The 20,938-nt window shown below is 44.4% G+C and overlaps 3 protein-coding genes across 4 annotated transcripts in view; 1 reads left to right on the top strand and 2 right to left on the bottom strand.

The window, feature by feature from the left end:
• The first annotated feature begins 471 nt into the window (after nt 1–471).
• On the top strand, nt 472–3,858 carry LOC118416566 (PRA1 family protein 3-like). The gene is made up of 4 exons (XM_035821715.1): nt 472–588; nt 1,512–1,796; nt 2,138–2,355; nt 3,615–3,858. Exons 2-4 carry the CDS (start codon nt 1,609–1,611, stop codon nt 3,752–3,754), a joined length of 546 nt encoding a protein of 181 aa, XP_035677608.1. The 5' UTR covers nt 472–588; nt 1,512–1,608; the 3' UTR covers nt 3,755–3,858.
• Nucleotides 3,859–8,611: 4,753 nt separating this feature from the next.
• LOC118416490 lies at nt 8,612–15,197 on the bottom strand. 2 transcript variants are annotated; one of them, XM_035821613.1, is made up of 6 exons: nt 15,050–15,197; nt 12,055–12,179; nt 11,738–11,821; nt 11,174–11,322; nt 9,628–9,817; nt 8,612–8,925 (listed from the first exon to the last, which is right to left on the bottom strand). In XM_035821613.1, exons 1-6 carry the CDS (start codon nt 15,180–15,182, stop codon nt 8,815–8,817), a joined length of 792 nt encoding a protein of 263 aa, XP_035677506.1. In that variant the 5' UTR covers nt 15,183–15,197; the 3' UTR covers nt 8,612–8,814. The 2 variants fall into 2 exon arrangements, with proteins under 2 accessions (XP_035677506.1, XP_035677504.1); XM_035821611.1 differs by lacking the exon at nt 11,738–11,821 and having other exon boundaries at nt 11,971–12,179.
• Nucleotides 15,198–17,380: 2,183 nt separating this feature from the next.
• Nucleotides 17,381–20,938, bottom strand: part of LOC118416421 — a 59,859-nt gene continuing 56,301 nt past the window's right edge. The window contains 5 exon segments of the mRNA XM_035821518.1: nt 17,381–17,495; nt 18,051–18,253; nt 18,830–19,076; nt 19,589–19,684; nt 20,155–20,211. Coding sequence (XP_035677411.1) covers nt 17,388–17,495; nt 18,051–18,253; nt 18,830–19,076; nt 19,589–19,684; nt 20,155–20,211 — 711 coding nt within the window. The 3' untranslated portion in view covers nt 17,381–17,387.

Raw genomic sequence — 20,938 nt, forward strand, 5'->3', positions numbered from 1 at the left:
ATAATATAAATTATAAATTATATGATATAAATATATTCATGATGCCCCCCTCCCCCAGCTCTCCTTTGTTCTTTTTCTGATAATTTTCCTGCGAATAACTCAAGCTTATAACGGTTAGACATTTAGGTAATTACATATACCAAATAGCAGTTAGCAAGCAACAGGATATGATGTTTGAAACGGTCAGACGATTTGTGATGTTAATTACCATCCAAAATTATATACCTTCGTCAGTTTCACTGAGCGCATGAACAGATCTGTTGATCAGAAGATTTTTATGAAGAGTAGAAGAGTCTAGTGAATTTTTCACAGCGTTAAATCTTACTACTATACATATATTAAAGGCAAAAGGTGTAATTCCTTCTCTTACCGGCTCCAGATGGGTTTTAAGGGAATCCTCGGCACAGCTAAAGAAGCTCCCCTTTCTCTTTTTTCTCTCCGCACAAAAACACACGGGCAGCCTTTTACTTCCGGGTTGGGTTAGCTTCCGGTTGGTCTCGCACCGGCGTTGTGTGGGACTGTTTCCGGTCCGTGTTGCCGCCCTGAGTTCCGGGTCTGCTGCGGTGTCGTCAGGCTGAGCTGCCGTAGGTAAGCGGAGGGGGACGGGCTTGTCGTCTGTGGCGTGCGTTTGGCGCCTTTTGGACCTCTGGGACGTGCAGAGAAAGCACTTGAGACTCTAGGAACGGAGACGCTACATGCAAAAATACGTGCCAAACATTCGGCTCTGCGCCACGTATCTGCTCGGAGATTAGTAAGGCGGATCCTAGAGCCATTGATTCATGCCAGGTTGTCATGTCTGCTGCTGCCGTCCTTATGTCTGTCCCCGTGCTTTCAGCTCCTGTCAACATGTGCCCTCACAATTGTAAGAAATCAGAGGGGCGAGTAAGAACAGAAAGAAACAAACATGCCGACACGCAGGATCGAACCCGGGTCGGCAGGTTACAAATCCAACGTGCAAACCACAACACCAAAGGCTCTAGAGCCATCGGCGTGGTCAGTCTGAACCCCACTGTTACACTACTCCCCCTTTTCTTTTCAAGATTCGTCCTCGAATCTCCAAGATCGATATCCCTGTGTGGCACATTGTAGCCTGTTAGTCACAGTGTGGCACATCCGCTAGCCTGTTACTCACAGGGCCGGTGTGGGAACCAACGTAAGAATTCAGAGGGGTGAGTAGAACAGAAAGAAACAACATGCCGCCAGCCGGGATCGAACCCCGGGTCGGCAGGTTACAAATCGAATGTGCAAACCGTTCGGCCTGGCCAAAAGGCTTAAGCCATTAGGCAACTTCGGTTTAGCAGTTCTTGAACACCACTGTAACACAATTATCATTGTTGTGGCTTAAATGAGAGTCTACTTTGAATCTTAATTGCAGCAGAGTATGACAACCAATGTGTCCTGACTGGGTGGTTTTGTAAACGTGCTTGTGCACAGCTGTACTCAGTATGTAAATTGTCCCCTGTGTAACGTTAGTCTGTACCTCAATGACACGATCTCTATTATATTTCCAGGAGACAAGTCACAGTTTGCACAGACTCCCCATCAGTACAACATCTGCCTACAACAACAACCAGCTGACCCCCCTCCCCCGACACCCCCACTCCCACCATGGAGCTGTCCCGAAATGTGGCCCTCCCCCCCGTGCGCCCGCTCGCAGACTTTGTGGGTTCGGAGGCGCGGTTCGCCGTGCCAGACTATAAGGACCCGGTCCGGTGGAACAACCGGATCGTCAACAACCTGCTGTACTACCAGACCAACTACATCGCCGTGGCAACCGGCATCTTCATCCTGGCCGGGTAAGCACTGCATCATGGGTAGTGTTCTCAGTGATGTCATAGGTCAATGCTGGGGGTGTGGGTGTGATGCTGCACTGACGACTGGGAAAGTAAAAACCTAATGTTCCTAGGCCTGATGATTCCCCCTGCTGCTGTTGTGCAGAAAGTGGTTCTGATGTTGTTGTTTACCACATGTTGCTGTTTACATGTTTACCTGTTGTTGTTTACCTGTTGTTGTTTATATGTTGTTGTTTATATGTTGTCCCCAGGCTGATGAACCCCCTGGCAATGCTCGTCGGCACGATGCTGGTTGCCGTGGTTATGTTGTTGTTTACCTGTTGTTGTTTACTTGTTGTCCCCAGTCTGACGAATCCCCTTGCGATGCTGGTTGGCACGATGCTCGTCACCGTGGTTTTTGCGGCCTTCATCACGCTGACGGAGAACCAGCGCCAGCTGCAGCGGTTCAAGAAGGACCACCCGACGGTCTGCGTGGCCGGCCTGCTCGCCGCATGCTACTTCATCATGCGCACCTTCCAGCTGCTGCTAGTCTTCGTCTTTGGCATCACCCTGCCTCTGCTAGGTAAAGTCATGCTAGGTATCACCCAACTCTACTAGGTAAGGTCACATTGCTAGGTAAGGTTACGCTAGGCATCACCCTGCCTCTGCTAGGTAAGGTCACCCTGCCTCTGCTAGGTAAGGTCACATTGCTAGGTAAGGTCATGATAGGCATCACCCAGCCTCTGCTAGGTAAGGTCATACTGCTAGGTAAGGTCATGATAGGCATCACCCTGCCTCTGCTACATGTAAGGGCACACTAGGCATCACCCAGCCTCTGCTAGGTAAGGTCACCCTGCCTCGGCTAGGTAAGGACACGCTGCTAGGTAAGGACATGCTAGGTATCACCCACCTCTGCTAGGTAAGGTCACATTGCTAGGTAAGGTCATGATAGGCATCACCCTGCCTCTGCTACATGTAAGGGCACACTAGGCATTACCCTGCCTCTGCTAGGTAAGGTCATGCTGCCTCTGCTAGGTAAGGTCACGCTGCCTCTGCTAGGTAAGGTCATGCTAGGCATCACCCTGCCTCTGCTAGGTAAGGTCATGCTAGGCATCACCCTGCATCTGCTATGTAAGGGCACTCTAAGCATCACCCAGCCTCTGCTAGGTAAGGTCATACGGCTAGGTAAGGTCATGCTAGACATCTCCCTGTCTATGCTAGGTAAGGTCAAACTGCTAGGTAAGGTTACCCAGGTAAGGTCATGCTAGGCATCACCCTGCCTCTGCTAGGTTAGGTCACCCTGCCTCTGCTAGGTAAGGTCATGCTGCCTCTGCTAGGTAAGGTCACCCTTCCTCTGCTAGGTAAGGTCACCCTGCCTCTGCTAGGTAAGGTCATGCTGCCTCTGCTAGGTAAGGTCATGCTGCTAGGTAAGGTCATGCTGCTAGGTAAGGTCATGCTAGGCATCACCCTGCATCTGCTATGTAAGGGCACTCTAGGCATCACCCAGTCTCTGCTAGGTAAGGTCATACGGCTAGGTAAGGTCATGCTAGACATCTCCCTGTCTATGCTGGGTAAGGTCAAACTGCTAGGTAAGGTTACCCTGCCTCTGCTAGGTAAGGTCATGCTAGGCATCACCCTGCCTCTGCTAGGTTAGGTCATGCTAGTCAACACCCTCTGCTAAGTAGGTTAATGCTTGAAATCAGCCAGCCTCTGCTAGGTTAGGTCTCATCTGATAAATGAACTGAACTGAACTGTTTTCTCCCTACTCACTAGCGTCCTCTGGCAGAGCCCTGCAGTAGCACAGGTAGTAAACAATTGTTTGTTTGTTTATCTCCTGCCCAGTTGTCCTTGTGCACGCCTCTCTGCGGATGCGAAACCTGAAGAACAAGCTGAGTAACAAGGTGGAGTCCATCGGCATCAAGCGCACCCCGATGGGCATTCTGCTGGAGGCACTGGGACAGGAACAGGAGGCCGGCTCATAAACGCCTCCTAGCAGGACCCGACAGTACTGCAGTACCGATGGCATCCTGCAGGAGGCCGGCTCATAAACGCCCCCTAGCAGGACCCTACAGTACTGCAGTACTGATAGCATCCTGCTGGAGGCGCTGGGGCAGGAGCAGGAGGCCGGCTCATAAACGCCTCCTAGCAGGACCTGACAGTACTGCAGTACCGATGGCATCCTTCTGGAGGCGCTGGGGCAGGAGGCTGGCTCATAAACGCCTCCTAGCAGGACCTGACAGTACTGCAGTACCGATGGCATCCTTCTGGAGGCGCTGGGGCAGGAGGCTGGCTCATAAACGCCTCCTAGCAGGACCCGACAGTACTGCAGTACTGATAGCATCCTGCTGGAGGCGCTGGGACAGGAGGCCGGCTCATAAACGCCTCCTAGCAGGACCCGACAGTACTGCAGTACCGATGGCATGCTGCTGGAGGCGCTGGGGCAGGAGGCCGGCTCATAAACGCCTCCTAGCAGGACCCGACAGTACTGCAGTACCGATGGCATGCTGCTGGAGGCGCTGGGGCAGGAGGCCGGCTCATAAACGCCTCCAGCAGGACCCGACAGTACTGCAGTACCGATGGCATGCTGCTGGAGGCGCTGGGGCAGGAGGCCGGCTCATAAACGCCTCCAGCAGGACCCGACAGTACTGCAGTACCGATGGGCATCCTGCTGGAGGCATTTGGGCAGAAGGCTGGCTCATAAACGCCTCCTAGCAGGACCCGACAGTACTGCAGCTACTAGTAAACAGTAAACATGATATCATTACTGTACCAGTAGATAGAAATTCATCTGTGTCGATATGTTACAGATTTTTAGCCTTCCTCAGAAGTTTGACCGACTATCCTTACCCTGATCTTAGGAAAGTATTGAGTGGGTCACTTGCTCATCTCACACTTTCCTAACATCAGTGTGTTTAGCGGGAAAGTCGACCAGACAACCGGAGTCTGGTGGACACGGCAGCAAATTGAGCTGAAATCTTGGCACATCGTTGGATTGGGTTGAAACTTTCAAATTATCATAGCATCATGGTGGAATCCTAGGCCTACATAGTTTTGATGGGACAAAAATTTAAACAGACATCTTTGGCAGATTGAACAAATAGTAATCAGCTTTGTCTATATCGAGAAGAATTCAAAACTCACGCAGCTCATTTTCAGAAGACTGTGCATGTGTGCCATCTAGCTGATCCTTAAAGTAGTGCAGCTTTGTCCTGTCTAAAGTGGTAGAGTGATTGTGAGTGCCAGACTTTAAAATTAACTACATTTAGGTACAACAAATGAAACAAACATCATTTTCTGCTTTCACAGATAATCAATTTTCTGGATATTATGAAATTTTCCTTTCAAAAATACAGAATTCCAAAAGTACAGATTTCTCCTTTCAGCTATCAAGATGTGACAAATCAATTGAAACAAATTTCTTAGAATTCTAGATAATTTTATCCTGCCAGATTCCTGTAAGTGTAAGTGAGATTCCTGTAAGGTGTTTAGTTAGTGGGAAAGGTCCTGCTTTTATATGAAGGTACCTTTGCCCAGCTTAAATGTCTGTTTGTGTCTTGTGTCGTTTTCAATGTCGTAAGTAAGTTGTTTTCCAGTTACATGTTGAGTCAGAGACCTGACATATAATAATATAATAGATTATGTATATCCAGTGTTGCAATATAATTAATGTATAAATAAACTTTATTCCTGTGGCGTTTATCACAGCTGTCTGGCCTTTTCCTCTCGAAGCACAATTATTGTGCATCTGAAAGTAGCCACTATTTTTTTCTATAATTAAGGCCATGTTGATTTGATTATATGGATGACATCCGCGCTCGCACCAATTTTCGGCCATTTCCAAAAAAAAAAGTTTTCGACCACACAATAAATTGTGCAAGGCAGCTGTAAAATGAGCACAAATATTCCGTAGATTGAAAAAAAAAGTATCAGAAAACAGATAACTAATGCCATAGAATGCCAAAATGAATCTAAAGTCAAAGAATAAGATGTGAAAGGACAGAAAGAAAAAAAATCTATTGTTGGTTGGGGGAGGTACCAGTACAGAAAATTCAGGTCCAGAGGATCATTTCCAGGTCCGGACATGAACCTGGACCTGATTGTCTGTGGAAACTTGAGAACTGGTAATACTCAAAACAATGGTAATTGGTCAATTTTGCTACAAAGGAATCTGTTTGGTGGATTATTGGACTCCCACTGCATTTTAAAATCCCATCTCCATGTAATAAAGGCTAACTGTCTCTGTACCTTTGACTGTAGAAACTTGGTGCAATTGGCCATAAACTCTACTTGACTTCGCTCTTGTTGTCTTCTTGGCCCCCCGGTTAGACACCAAATGGCTGCCAACATAGTGTGTCCATTTTGTAATTGGCGAAACCTGTTCCTCTGTTGTTTTTTTCGGATTGGTCCAAGAAGAAAAAAATGTTTTGCACCCGTATGATGTACTGGTCCCTACACCTAACTGTTGGTATACCATACTATGTGTGTTTAGTCCTATGTTCAACCTTCCTGGCCACTTTGATTTCATACTGAAGGCAACTTTTTTTTTTCGCCAAACTTTTTTTTATTCGCTCGCTCGCATCAGTTTTGGAGTTCCCGGAGGATGTCATCCATATAATCAAATCAACATGGCCTAAGTGCAAGTTTCTGAAAAAGATTATTTATTTAGCTCTTTTTACACAACCCTTACTTTATTTCGGTGACCGTCTGTCACCTTCCTAGGGCAGTTCTGACTGATTAACATTGAACCGCAGCTGTAGGTGTTCATGTAGGTGCCGCTGTTTAGAAAGAAAGATGCAGTTTCAAATGCAAAGTATTAACAAACTTCGGTGGAAATAAAACAAGGATTGAAAAAGAGGATTTTCTTTATTTAGTGACGATTGACGAAGCAACCTAGGGAAACTTTTCACGGAAGTACAAACTTACCAAATGTTCCTCTCCTTAATACCCAAGACCATCACACAAGGACTTTCAAATTGGTATTAACTAATATTACATGTACTATATAGAGTGATTTATTATAATATGAGCACAGTCCCTGACCCAAAACTCAACATGTCTTGAGCTGCCCATTTTCACTGTCCTTCACTCCGGAAGTTGTCTTATTTTTGCATTTTGCGACTTGCAGTCGCAAAATGCCTTCTGGCCAGTGTAGTCGCCGTTGTGATGTTGTGATGTTGAGATGAACGGACCTGTTCAATCCATGCCAAACATTTGTATACCAGTTAAAACAGGCATTTCCGGAACATGTTCGCACTAGCGCAGTGGTAAAGTTTACGCATTTTAAACCAATGCACCCGGTTCGAATCCGGGGAGGTAGATTTTTTTCAACTTTTTTTTTTCTTTTTTACATCCATTAAAATACTAATTTTTACATCCATTTGGCCACACCAATTTATTTGTTTGGTTAACGGATTCCCCGCTTCGTTTTTTTGCCGAATAGAAATAAAAATTAAAAAAAAACAACTTAAAAATGCCCCGCAACAGAGCTCACTCAAAAAAAGCCAATGTGTAGTGAAATTTGCTGCAGTTCACGCAAATTTTAACAGGTGGCGTCTAGATCTGCTGCAGTTCAGGCACATATGTGAATTTCTCCATGCGCCAATATCAGGTTTAGTTACTCTGTTCTATTTATATGACATTCTAATAACTAGAAAAAAACGTTCACACACGCAAACATTGGCAAAATGCCAGCTTTTTTAAAAGCACTTGTTTTACTAACTACTGACCAGTGTTTATCCTAGCTTGCTGGAAACATTCTGAACCAGTTTTTGCCGACCCCCGATAAACAACAACATCACACATTTGAGGTTGAAAGTAATATTACGGATTTATTCGCATAATTTTCAAACATCATCATTAGTCAAACAATCAAGTCTTATCAAACAAAGTCTCGCGCAACTTTAGTTCCAACCTTCTCCCAAAGACACACATATATAGATATGTACATTTTAGCAGCATAGCAGTTAAGATCTGTTCAGTTTAAAACAAGTTCAGAAATGGCCTGGGCATGATACCAAAGCTCCGGCCACTCTTTGGACTGGCTTTAGGGTGAAGCCAACTCGGTTCAGAACCGTGGTTTTATAACTATTATTACAACTGTCCTCGGGAAAAACTTTATGGTCATGATGTGAAGTATGCTTCAATCTGTGACTTAATTTTACAAACACTCGTGGCAAAAACACCAACAGAAGCATGCGAGTGAACTGTGAGTGTCACAAGTTTGAGTAACTCGAAACTCTCATGGACTGAAAAATCAAACTGTAACAATAAAACTTTTAGACTTAAAATAATAGTTCCAGACATAAAGAATCAAATCTCTGCTTTACAAATTCTAGTAAAAGTTAATTTACATGTCAAGTTTCCCCTGTTTCCCTTCTCTGTCCCTCATGACAAATAAAAGCTGAAGCAGTATCAGTATCGACGTCTGTGGAAGTAAACCCGGCCGGTGCCACTTGCTCGAGCTTGTAGCTACAGTCAGGCAGGAGAAACAACAATTTGCAGCGGCACAAAAGCCCAAACTGTTCCTCTCGGAAAGAAGTGGCACAAAAAGTGTCATCTGACGGCTCAAGGTCACACACAAGCTGAAGGTCACAGTTGGCACCATGAGGATATTTACTATTAGGACACGGCAACTTTTAGTTCACCTGAATATAGAATTTTTTACTCAACACAGGAAGGTGTGAAGGGGTTTTCGTTGCTACTTGAGTGAGCCGCTCCAGTTGATGGGGTGTGAAGGGGTTTTGGTGCTACTTGAGTGAGCCGCTCCAGTTGGGGTGTGAAGGGGTTTTCTGTGCTACTGGAGTGAGCCGCTCCAGTTGATGGGGTGTGAAGGGGTTTTGGTGCTACTTGAGTGAGCCGCTCCAGTTGATGGGGTGTGAAGGGGTTTTCGGTGCTACTTGAGTGAGCCGCTCCAGTTGATGGGGTGTGAAGGGGTTTTCGGTGCTACTTGAGTGAGCCGCTCCAGTTGATGGGGTGTGAAGGGGTTTTGGGTGCTACTTGAGTGAGCCGCTCCAGTTGATGGGGTGTGAAGGGGTTTTCGGTGCTACTTGAGTGAGCCGCTCCAGTTGATGGGGTTGTATTTCATGATCTCCCTGTCGAGCTGGTCCTGCCGTTGTCTCTGTTGTCTCATCTGGTCCCACTTCCACTCCATCAACTGGGGGAGGGGGGCAAAAAGCAACATGGTTATATAAAGCCTTGTCCTAAAGTACAGGATACAACATACATGAAACAAAAGATATATGATGAAAAACAACCAGAGGGGCAATGTTAGGGATGTATCACTGACTCCATCAACTGTTGGGGGGGGGGCAATGTTATTCTATCTTTAATGATTTTATTCCACTCACATTCATCTGCTAAATGGATTTGACAAAAAGAAAAATAATTTAATATAAACTCAAAGCCTTGTCCTAAAATGCAGAATACAAGTAGAAAACAATTACATTGATGAAAGGCACAACATAAATATTAGAACACAAGATAAATGATGAAAAACAACCAGAGGGGCAATGTTAGGGATGTGTCACTGACTTCAGATATGGATGTTTTTTGTTGAAATTCTCATCCCTAAAGTGCTGTAGGTACTCTGTGTGCTTACAGTCACTGTGGTTAATGTATTAGTGTATATAAATGATATGATGTAATAAGAATATTGGATGTTTTGTCTTTACCTTCTTGTTCTCATCCCGGAAGTGCTGTTGTTCATGTATTAATAATTGTTTATTTGCGAAATCATGCCCGAGGGCTAATTGTATTAGTGTATTAATGAATGATATTATAATGGATGTTTTTTGTTCTCATCCCTTTGGTTCATGTATTAGTGTATATAAATGATATGACTATGGATGGTTGTTACCTTCTTGTTCTCATCCCGGAAGTGTTGTAGGTATTCGGCGCGTTTGCGATGGTTCAGGGCGTCGTCCGTGAGGCACTGTCTGTCGTGCTGCACGGCAAACTCGCTCTCCTGCTTCCGGTCCCGGAACGATTCGCGCTGCATCTGCATCCGCTCGGCCATCTGCTCCTGCAGAATCAGCCGGATGTTCTTCCTGTAATCAATAATCAATAAATAATCAATAGATAATCAATAATCAATAACCAAACATCTGCATCCGCTCTGCCATCTGCTCCTGCAGGATCAGCCGGATGTTCTTCCTGTAATCAATAATCAATCAATCATCAATCAATCATCAATCAATCAATCAATAATCAATCAATCATCAATCATCAATCAATAATCAATCATCAATCAATAATCAATCATCAATCAATCAATAATCAATCAATCATCAATAATCAATCAATCATCAATCAATCAATCAATAATCACTCAATCATCAATCAATCAATCAATAATCAATCAATCATCAATCATCAATCAATAATCAATCATCAATCAATCATCAATCATCAATCAATCAATAATCAATCAATCATCAATAATCAATCAATCATCAATCAATCATCAATAATCAATCATCAATCGATAATCAATCATCAATCAATCAATAATCAACCAATCATCAATAATCAATCATCAATCAATCATCAATCAATCAATCAATAATCAATCAATCATCAATCAATTATCAGTCAATAATAATCAATATCAAACATCTGCATCCGCTCCGCCATCTGCTCCTGCAGAATCAGCCGGATGTTCTTCCTGTAATCAATAATCAACCAATAATCAATCTATAATCAATCAATAACCAAACATCAATAATCAATAACCAAACATCTCCATCCGCTCGGCCATCTGCTCCTGCAGAATCAGCCGGATGTTCTTCCTGCAGATCGATCATCAATCAATTATCAATCAATTATCACTCATCAATCAATCATCTGCATCAGCTCTGCCATCTGCTCCTACATGATCAATAATTATGCATTTTAAGACATCTAAGATCTCTCAAAAATCTTTTACTTCGTTGGTAATAATGGTAAGTGAAAATGCTGGTGTCTAAGACTCACCTGTGCGACTCCTTCTCGGCAGGTGTGCCGTAGTAAGGTTTTCTCCAGGAGTTGTGAAAGCGAAGTGCTCACCTGTGCGACTCCTTCTCGGCAGGTGTGCCGTAGTAAGGTTTTCTCCAGGAGTTGTGGAAGCGAAAGTGCTCACCTGTGCGACTCCTTCTCGGCAGGTGTGCCGTAGTAAGGTTTTCTCCAGGAGTTGTGAAAGCAAAAGTGCTCACCTGTGCGACTCCTTCTCGGCAGGTGTGCCGTAGTAAGGTTTTCTCCAGGAGTTGTGGAAGCAAAAGTGCTCACCTGTGGGACTCCTTCTTGGCAGGTGTGCCGTAGTAAGGTTTTCTCCAGGGGTTGTGGAAGTGCTCACCTGTGCGACTCCTTCTCGGCAGGTGTGCCGTAGTAAGGTTTTCTCCAGGAGTTGTGGAAGCGAAAGTGCTCACCTGTGTGACTCCTTCTCGGCAGGTGTGCCGTAGTAAGGTTTTCTCCAGGAGTTGTGGAAGCGAAAGTGCTCTGCCTGCTGCATGGTGAGGCTGCGCTGCAGGTTGTGATGATGCGTCTCGACGGTCTCCAGACTCACGTTTCTCCGGCCCTGGAACGGTTCAAGTTTCAATATTTCACTCTGGATTTTATCTCATTCAGAACATTGCAATTGCTAATCAGCTCGAATTGCATTTTACAATATTTACAGCCAGTAGTAAGATTTCAGCATTAAGATAATTGGCTCAAAAGATTGAAAAGAATAATTAAAGGACTACTTCCCGGTATGAGAGAATCAAACCTTACAGTCTCAGATCTCTCCTTACCGTGGATATTTGGGGGCGTTACTGAATAGATGTTGGTGACTGTTGAAATTACATGCAAACAGATCCCAGACTGCCTGTTACCTCATGGGGAGGGGGCGCAGCGGTTTGAGATAGGGGATGGGGTGTGTTGCTCCTGTGAGCATCGTCATGCCGGATAACGTGTATGTAGACATAAATAAAGGCACAAACAAACAAACAAACCTCGTGGGGAGGGGGGCACAGCGGGTTTAACCTCGGGATGGGGTGTGTGGCGGTGAGCGTCTTCACGCCGGGTAGCGTGTAGATCTTGGTGGCGTGACATAAATAAACAAACAAACAAACAAACCTCGTGTGGCGGCGGGCGCAGCGGGTTTAACCTCGGGATGGGGTGTGTGACGGTGAGCGTCTTCACGCCGGGTAGCGACATAAATAAACAAACAAACAAACAAACAAACCTCGTGTGGCGGAGGGCGCAGCGGGTTTAACCGCGGGATGGGGTGTGTGGCGGTGAGCGTCTTCACGCCGGGTAGCGTGTAGATCTTGGTGGCGTGCGGAGGTTTGATCTGCGGCAGGACCGGGACCGTGCTACTGCAGCGGGAGGGGGGCGGGCGCTTAGCGCTGCCCATCATCATCATCATCGGGGGCCGCAGCCGACTGGCAAAATCTGGGCACAACAAACAAATAAACATCATCATCATCGGGGGGCGGCAGCCGACTGGCCAAATCTGGGCACAACAAACAAATAAACAAACATCATCATCATCATCGAGGGCCGCAGCCGACTGGCAAAATCTGGGCACAACAAACAAATAAACAAACATCATCATCATCATCGGGGGCCGCAGCCGACTGGCAAAATCTGGGCACAACAAACAAACAAACAAATAAACATCGTCATCATCATCAGAGGCAGCAGCCGACAGGCAAATTCTAGGCATAACAGATGAACAAACAGCTTTTAATGATGCAGGCAGATCAACCCAAGACGATTAAACAACACATGCAGGCCGTCCCTCTTGGTCCATGTGCTGATTTAGAGTTTACTACTAATGCTGGCCAGTGGCGGAAACTTGACACTCAAACGGACCAAGCCCCTGGGCTATGAAGGCTCGGCCAGCCATGTCTGTGTGGACTGTTGTGTTCCCTTGATGCTGCTGCTATAGTTCAGTGTGGTGAGGGGTACACGTGGGAAGCAGCCTGTTTGTCTCAGTGTTTTATCCTCCTGACAATGTCAGAAAAAACTCCTTTCCTGGGTCTAACAAACAACACTTTTCTACAGCGGAGCCGGATAACCTTCAGTCCCACCTTGGTGGAACACTCGTTATTCGACCCTAATTAACACCCCTCCAGCTCACGGTTGAAGTGCCTCTGCAGAAAAACCTCTTTTCTTCTGCGACCACTTGAAGACATGAGGACTTTCCTTGAGGAAATCTAATCCGTGTCCACGTTTACTTAGTCTCCAAACGAAAGTTTCAAGGCTCTTAAATTTATATCAAGTTGTTGACTTTTTTTACACCTTTAGCTGTGAGGACCCTACAGCTTTGCCCCTGCAATATACAAGCCTGGGGAAAGCACAACTTACAAATAATAACAATTCTTTGTACACAACTAAGTGTTTTCTTCAGTTGACATTTTTGTGTCCGTCTATTATCTTTCTCAGCGCAGTACTGACTGGTTCAGCCCTGAGGAAGGTGACAGACGGTCAGCAAAGCGTTGGTCTTGAATAAAACACCTGGATGTGTGCACAGAACTGTGACTTTCTAACCTGATGTACCAGGTAACTGTTCTCAGATTCTTAACACTTACAAAATACAGAAGAGGAAAAACATGTCACATCTGCTTGGAGGTTAATGTTAGCAACACAGGCATCAGCACCTCTATGCAGATGCACCAAAAACTTCTTACTGGACAAACAGATAAAAAGTAAGAACCTTCCAGATTATGATAAATTACATAAAAGTTGCTAAATAACCATTAAGTACAGCTGTACCATTCCCACCCGACACAACAGTTTTGTAATTAAGAAACTCAGGTCCAATTTAGCCACTCTGAGTCCCCTTTACTTTACTCCAGTCTGAACATGGAATAAAATCATCCCAACTGCTCAACATTCCCCCGGTTCAACTACCAACATTATTACTCTTCTTGTTTATTAGTAAACAATGAAAATTTGTCCCTCAGTGTTACGCTGAAAGCCGTGCCGTGTTCGGTGGTGGCTATGTCAACAGTGAAGTTTTATTGTTATATGGGGATCGTTAACATAACGATTGTGATAACACTACAGTTGTGATAACATTACACTTGAGATAACGTTACAGATGTGATAACATGTCAGACTAGTCTTATAACATTACAGGTGGGATAGTCTCACAGGTGGGGTAAAAACTGGGATGAAACAAAACATTTACAAAAACTATGTTATCAACAATACCTGATCTGAACAAACTGATGCAGGTGTTAGTTTCTTGTAAACAGTTTTGCAAACTCTTGCTTTGAAAGAACAAACCTCTGTACTGTAGTAGTACTATTTATAGTTTGTTGTTTGTAACGTTACCTGTTGAGGTTAGTGCTGTTACCTGCCAACCACCTGTCGTATAACCTTACAAAAACAACAACAACCTGATTTCTTGAGTTACCTGTCATACCCTGCAACTTAAAATCCTGTCAAAATTACACTGAAAAAAGAAAAATAATGCCCTAAGTTTTGGTATTTTCACGTGATACACTGATGCAATGTTAGCAGAGTGTTTTTAGAGACATTTTTTCCCGTTTCTTGCTCGTAGAAACGCCAAGTTCTGTGGTTAATATTTTGCTAGGGCAGAGGTGGACCGGTACTTTAGTTTCAAGCCTTTTTTGTCGATTTTTTGACAGCGAGGATTCTAGTTGAATGACATAATCCTGAGCAAATTTGGAGAAAACAGCTTCCGAGTGAAACAACTACAGCCCTAAACTCGGCGGGCAGGTCTGACGGGAGTTGGACAGACATGGCGACAGTTATGGCGTGTTCCTGTCGCGTTTGGCAGCTTCAGGCGCCGCAGCTACCGAAGAATCACGCTACAAAACTTCACAAACCTTCGGGAAGTCTAAGGAAGCTGTGCTGCTGTGAAGACAGGAACAAGAACAGATTTTGCCCCTCAAACTCAGGAGTTAAGACGTAAAAACCGCCGAGAAGTGCCCCCGGCACGACTCGCGTATCCCGGCAACCCGACCCGCACACAGACATGCCGGACTACATTAAACTCGTCTTATCAACAAAAGATAGATTCAGACTTCCGAGGAAACAAAAAGAGAAAAGGCAGTAGCTTTATAACAATCCCTGCCATGTCTACAGAGGAATTGCAAAATGATTTACTACACAAGTGAGTAAACTTTATGTTTTTGTTGTAATCTGTGCTTCTAGAAACTCGGGTCTTGTGGCAAGGTTGGCTCGGATTTCAGAGTTGGCGACGAGGCAAAACTTATGGCCGAGTTTTACATCCATTCTAACATCACTTCGCCGACAAACGCCTGAAAACAGAAAGTTTAAAGACTTACCTTCAGAAAGTTTCCCAAAGTTACGGAGAAGTTCATTCGCGGCTTTGCTGGGTGTCCTCCCAGCTGATATCACATGTTTCGCGTCCAGTTGCCATGGAGACCGGGATGGGCCAGCTGTCAGCCTCGCTTCCATGTCACTGCTCGCGCTGCACGAGCGCCGCCTAGCAATTTGCACTAGAACTGCAGGGCTGGCCGCGGTACCAGCCCGAACAGGTGTTGTTGCGCCCCGAACCGTGCCTTGCCACAAACCGTGCCTAAGCACGGTTTCGGGCAAAGCACGTTTCGGGGCACAAACTGTGCCTCAGATAATTTTGCACTGAGGTCTGACACAACGAACTGAATCATGAAGGCTTGGAGACTTGATCAAGGTGCAGCTGGACGTTGTCATGTTTAGATGTGGTATGTTTTAATGTAATATAAATGGGATGCACTATAGACGTGCTAAATTCTGCGGTCTGCACGTCTGGATACTTTGCACACAAAAGGTCCGCCAAATTGCCAAACTTTTCAAAGTCTCGAAACAAAATCTCGCAAGATCTCGCAAGATCAAGCCTTATTTGGAAACATGGGCGTGAATTATTAGTTATCACTTCCCCGTCAGTCATAGTGATTGACAGCGCTTCTGGGCACAGACCGGGGCAGTCGGGCAGTGCCACGTTCCGTGCCTGAATGGGCACAGAATGGGGCAGGCACGGTTTGGGGCATGACAGTGTTTCAAATACGATCAAAGTCAATTAAATTTGTGATTTTACACTGACTTAATATCAAACCGTAATAATACTTTTTGTCCAAATACCAGTTGAAATTCCAGCGTTTAAGTCTGATTACATCACACTTCTGACCTGGCCCTTAGAAGCTTAATCGAGAACTGGGAACAATTATTCCTATTTCTGTATACATATGTGCTGACTTAGGCCAATTATGTCATACTGAAACCTATCTTATAACATGATGTTGGACGCTGTGAGGACTGGATTCCATAGTGACAGAATCCTGAGCTCACATTGTACTACATTAAACAATATTATTTTCAAAGTCTGATTGCGACTGTCTGGAGTGAGAGGTGAATTTTAACGTTAAACCCACAAGCTCTGGGAGAGGACAGCCAATCAGTTACTGACAGCGAGATTCTGTACGCAGACTTGGTCGTTCCACAAGTGTGAACATGCCACTCATACAGGGGATCAGAGCACTGTTGTTGTTGTTGTTTGTATTCTACTTTTCTATACAGTGTACTGTTTACAGCATCAAAACTTATAATCGGACAAAGTATGTGAATAAATCTGGACAGTCTTGGAGTAGGAATCATAGAATTTTATTCAAACAATGATTGTAAAAAAGCTTATTCATTTTGCACATCTTTGGAAACACAAATATTGACATCACTTCTACTATTATATACATACAGAATCTATTTCATTTTTTATAACAGGAAATTCAGGCCTACACATTTCTAGCTAAATTCTTGGCTAATTATAGCATTTAAGTGGAAGATTTTTTTACTAAGAATAAAGCTTTTTTTGGGGACACAACAAAAACTTTTACAGACTCTTTTGGCAATAAACTCATCGCACAACAAATGAATATCGGCACATATTTTACACACAAACTTGCACAGTGGCAACCGACAGGAAACAAAAATGGAAGCCCACAAACAGACGTGCTTTGGTTCAAGAGGTGATGCAAGGTGAAAACACAAACAAAAAGACACATTCAAGAAAAAACAAAATCGTTCATAGAATATCCATCCATCCATAAACTGATTGCATAAAAAACAATCTGACTTAGTAAGGGATTCCTCTGCATAGAGACCACATGGCCATTGTGGCCACTTCTGGTGATACCAAAGATAATTTTCACATTTGATAATGACTGACCCAAGCTTGTCTTGTGGCCCTGTCTATAGATATGCTGGGGTTATTGTCTTCTAGACCCTCAAATATTGTCCACTATAGGCAGATTGGACTGTAGTTTTACCTTATTCTGCAAAACAATGATCATAAAACTAAATAACTTTATGAAGACAATTGCTTTCTGCCTTGCTTTAGATGATTTTGTTGTGGAACATCTGCAAGCAATAAAACTGGAAGCCCTACATGTTACATCATGAGGGCACAAATAGGAAAGTTTTGCATGCTGTTTGAAACAGCACTGTTCCCTTTTTACAGTGTCCTTTCATGAAATTTAGTATTGGTCAAAGCTTCCAGCTCCTCCATGTTTACAATTAATGGTTTCAAATGTAAATTAAAATGTGTCTAAGCCAATTTGTTAAGGCTCTAGTTCTGATGTAGTAGTTGAACTGAGGTGTAGCAGTTATTTCTGGTGCTGGAGTTTTGTGTTATTTCTGGTGCTGGAGTTGCTGGAGCTGAACTAAGGTGTCCTCCGTACTTCTCTCCAACTCTGCTATCAGACTTTCAGCAATGCGGCTCTTCAAACGTCCGGTTACCTGCAAAAAATGCAGAAGATTTCACCACATATTAGCTTAACTGTTTATGCCAGTGGGTTTGTTACATGTTGTGTCTTCAGCTCAGGTGATAATGAGAGAGTGAGTGGATGAATGTGTGAAGTCAGAATAAAAGTACTTGACATAATGTACAATATTGTGTGCACAGTCTAGTGGTAAGCAGCTCTGCCTCTGGAACCGTGAGTTTGAATCTGGCTGCGTCGCTCACCTGACATGCACGTTACATACTGGAAAGGTTCCCAGTTCTTAGTACAGGGCTAAAGCCTTTCCCCATCACAATGAATCTGTACATACTGTACATAGCGTTTGTCTTCTCTTTCACGACCAGTGGAACATATTAGCTGAGACTTCAATGAACAAAACTGGTTCTTAACCTACAGTCCTACACCTACACAAACTTTCAGTGATGTTGCACGGTTTGTCATTTTAGAACAGCTGAAATGAAACATGTTGTCTGTTGGCATTACAGTAAAAACTATCAATGTAATCAGTTCAGTGAAACTGTTACAGACCAGAGGCTTAAATTGCTCTACTCACAGTTTTTGGCCGCTGCAGTTTGGCCACGCCGTTGGGCTTGGCTGGAGGGCCGGGGGTGAGAGAGCGGATGGGCCCGGGGCCGGCCGCGGGCGGCCACAGCGGGCCGGAGGACGCGGGCCACAGGGAGATGTCGCTGAAGCCGCTGGACCGGCTCTTCCCTGAGCGCACCCGGGGCTGGGGCGTCCGCGTCGATGTCTGGCGGGCTGAGGGGGTAGAATTTCATGTCATTTACATGTCATTTACATGTCATTTACATATCAGCGCACCCAGGGCTGGGGCGTCCCCGTCGACGTCTGGACGGGTGGGGGGAAAATATCATCTACATGTCATTTACATGTAATCAACATATCAGCGCACCCAAGGATGGGGCGTCTGCATGGATGTCAGTCTAGCTGGAAGGTGAACAGGCTATGTCGACATATTTATTACATATCAACACATCATTTACGTGTCATTAATATACGGCATGGGGTCACTGCTAGTCATGTAAATGTCACTTAGTATATCATTTCCATGTCATAACCGAATACACAATCTAGTAGTCATTTCAATCAGTTGGAGTAGTTAGCTTTTTCAACACCACTTCGAGCTTGTTGTTCAAAGATGGGTTTGAAAAATTTGCTCTTTAATTTCACAGTTTTATTTTAAAAGACATTTTTAATTCATGCTTGTTTGTTTTCATGTAAAAGGAAGTCTGGTTGCACCTGTGTCCTTATTTATTACATAAACTTAAAGTAATGCCAGGTAAAGGTTTAACGAAGGTAGAACACCCAACTTACAGATGTTAGTATTTGCCGTGTACGGCCGTGGCGCCACGCCGCTCTCGAAGTCGTACACCTGCGCCTGCAGCTCGTCCACGCGCTGGAAGGCGTCGAGTTTCAGGTTCCGCTCGTGGTCCAGCTGCGACCGGATCTGGTGCACGGTTTTCTCCGCGCGCTCCTGGGACAGCCGGCTCAGCTTACTGGTCTTTTCCTGCTCCTCTGTTAGATAGCGCAGCCGCTGGTCTTTATCCTCGAGCTCATCCAGCTGTAAATAACAACAACAACAACACAACAACTGTTAGCAACAGTGTTACCACAGCAACAAGAACTGTTACAACAACAACACCAACAGCAGCCGGCTCAGCTTGCTGGTTTTCTCCTGCTCCTCGGTAAGGTAACGTAGCCGCTGGTCCTTATCCTCGAGCTCGTCTAGCTGTAAACAACAACAACAACACAACAACAACAGCCGGCTCAGCTTGCTCAGGTCTTTTCCTGCTCCTCTGTCAGGTGCCATAGCCGCTGGTCTTTATCCTCGAGCTCGTCTAGCTGTAAATAACAACAACACAATGTGCAGGTGGTGTAACCATGAGTATCCTCAAGCTGGTCCAGCTGACAAACAACTATACAGCTACAGCAACAAGTGGCACAACTGCTGGTCCCTTTGCACTGCAGCTGCCCTACAGGTGTTACAACCTTGTATCCCTAAAACAAGCAGAAGTTGCAGCAAACCACACCAGGGATGCTGACAGACAGCCGTAGTGCTAAACGTTTACTCACCAGTTTCTCGATGTTGGAAGTTTTTGCCGACTCCAGCTGTTTCTTGCTGCGGGCTCGCTGGAGCTCCATGTGCTCACGCTCTTTCTTCTCCTTCTCCTGGAAACAAACATACAAACAACAGTAAACAACAACAGTAAACAACAACAGTTTGCCTTGTGAAGAACAGCAAACAACAATCATTAGTTTCAGATAACCATAAGCAGTTGACATCTCAAGCAACTAAACATACGTTTCAGGCAGCATCCACCACCTTTCCATGCCACTGAGCAGATCTGCTGATTAGCAGCTTTTTGACTTAAAACCTATAATATTTATTATGAATTGATAGGGTAGTGAGGTAAATGTAAACTAAGAAAACAAAAATAAGACTTGCTACTGGTCTTTCAGCTCAGATCTGCCTTATAACCTTGAAGGTCTAACCTCCATCACTGAACGGTTTATCTCATGTTTTGGGAGAAGCTTTGCATAATTATAATGACAGGTCAGAAACAGCATCAGTAATACATGTCTACAAACAAAAACAAACAAACAAAAACAAACAAACAAAAATAAACAAAACTCCGCACCTCCTGCTCCACCTTTTTCTTGATGGCGAGATATTCCTGCTCCGACTGCTGGAGAGCCTGCAGGAAAAATCACAGCATATAGAATATGTATTACTAAATGCTAGTTACTATTGAATATATATTAGATACAAATCAATCTCTACAACTGCATGGATGAAACTCAGAGATTACAAGTTCTTGGCATTTTGAGTGACATCCATCACTTTTCTGTCAGCATCTACTGGCAGAACAAATCAGTACTAGATTGACACATTATATATTATCGTAGATGTAACTGGTTGATAAAGTCCCTAACTTCTACAAACATCATACTTTAGCTTTAGATTTAGATTTTGTCAATGTAAGGTCCGGTCAACTTTCTAACCAGCACACAGTTTGCCAACGACAACCTTGGTTCTAACTAGCACACCTGCTAACAGTCAAGCCAGGTTCTAACTAGCACACCTGCTAACAGTCTAGCCAGGTTCTAACTAGCACACCTGCTAACAGTCTACTAGTAGCCATATTTTAACTAACATACCTGCTAACAGTCTAGCTAGGTTTTCACTAGAACATCTACAATCTACATGTAGCTAGGGCCTACCTATCATACTTCAACTTCACTGATATCCTATCTAGGATCCTGCCTGACTAGCACACTATACAGTCAACTATAAAGTATTGCTGCTAGAGACACATTTCACTAACGTGTCAGCTAGTTTACATCTCCCTACCAGGTGCTATTCTAAACTGCATTAATCATAATCATAGTCTAGAGGAAATGATTAATCATAGTCTAGAGGAA

The sequence above is a fragment of the Branchiostoma floridae genome, chromosome 5 (assembly GCF_000003815.2).
Source record: "Branchiostoma floridae strain S238N-H82 chromosome 5, Bfl_VNyyK, whole genome shotgun sequence".
In the NCBI taxonomy this organism is placed as follows: domain Eukaryota; kingdom Metazoa; phylum Chordata; class Leptocardii; order Amphioxiformes; family Branchiostomatidae; genus Branchiostoma; species Branchiostoma floridae.

Bases quoted from the DNA above. Each gene is read 5' to 3' on its own strand.
- LOC118416566 (XM_035821715.1), top strand. From the start codon at position 1,609: ATGGAGCTGTCCCGAAATGTGGCCCTCCCCCCCGTGCGCCCGCTCGCA. The intron at 1,797-2,137 runs GTAAGCACTGCA...TGTTGTCCCCAG, and splicing joins GGCATCTTCATCCTGGCCGG to TCTGACGAATCCCCTTGCGA. The intron at 2,356-3,614 runs GTAAAGTCATGC...TCTCCTGCCCAG, and splicing joins CATCACCCTGCCTCTGCTAG to TTGTCCTTGTGCACGCCTCT.
- LOC118416490 (XM_035821613.1), bottom strand. From the start codon at position 15,182: ATGGAAGCGAGGCTGACAGCTGGCCCATCCCGGTCTCCATGGCAACTG. The intron at 11,822-12,054 runs ATCTACACGCTA...CACGCCACCAAG, and splicing joins AACCTCCGCACGCCACCAAG to ATCTACACGCTACCCGGCGT. The intron at 11,323-11,737 runs GTTTGTTTGTTT...GAACCGTTCCAG, and splicing joins TGTGCCCCCCTCCCCACGAG to GGCCGGAGAAACGTGAGTCT.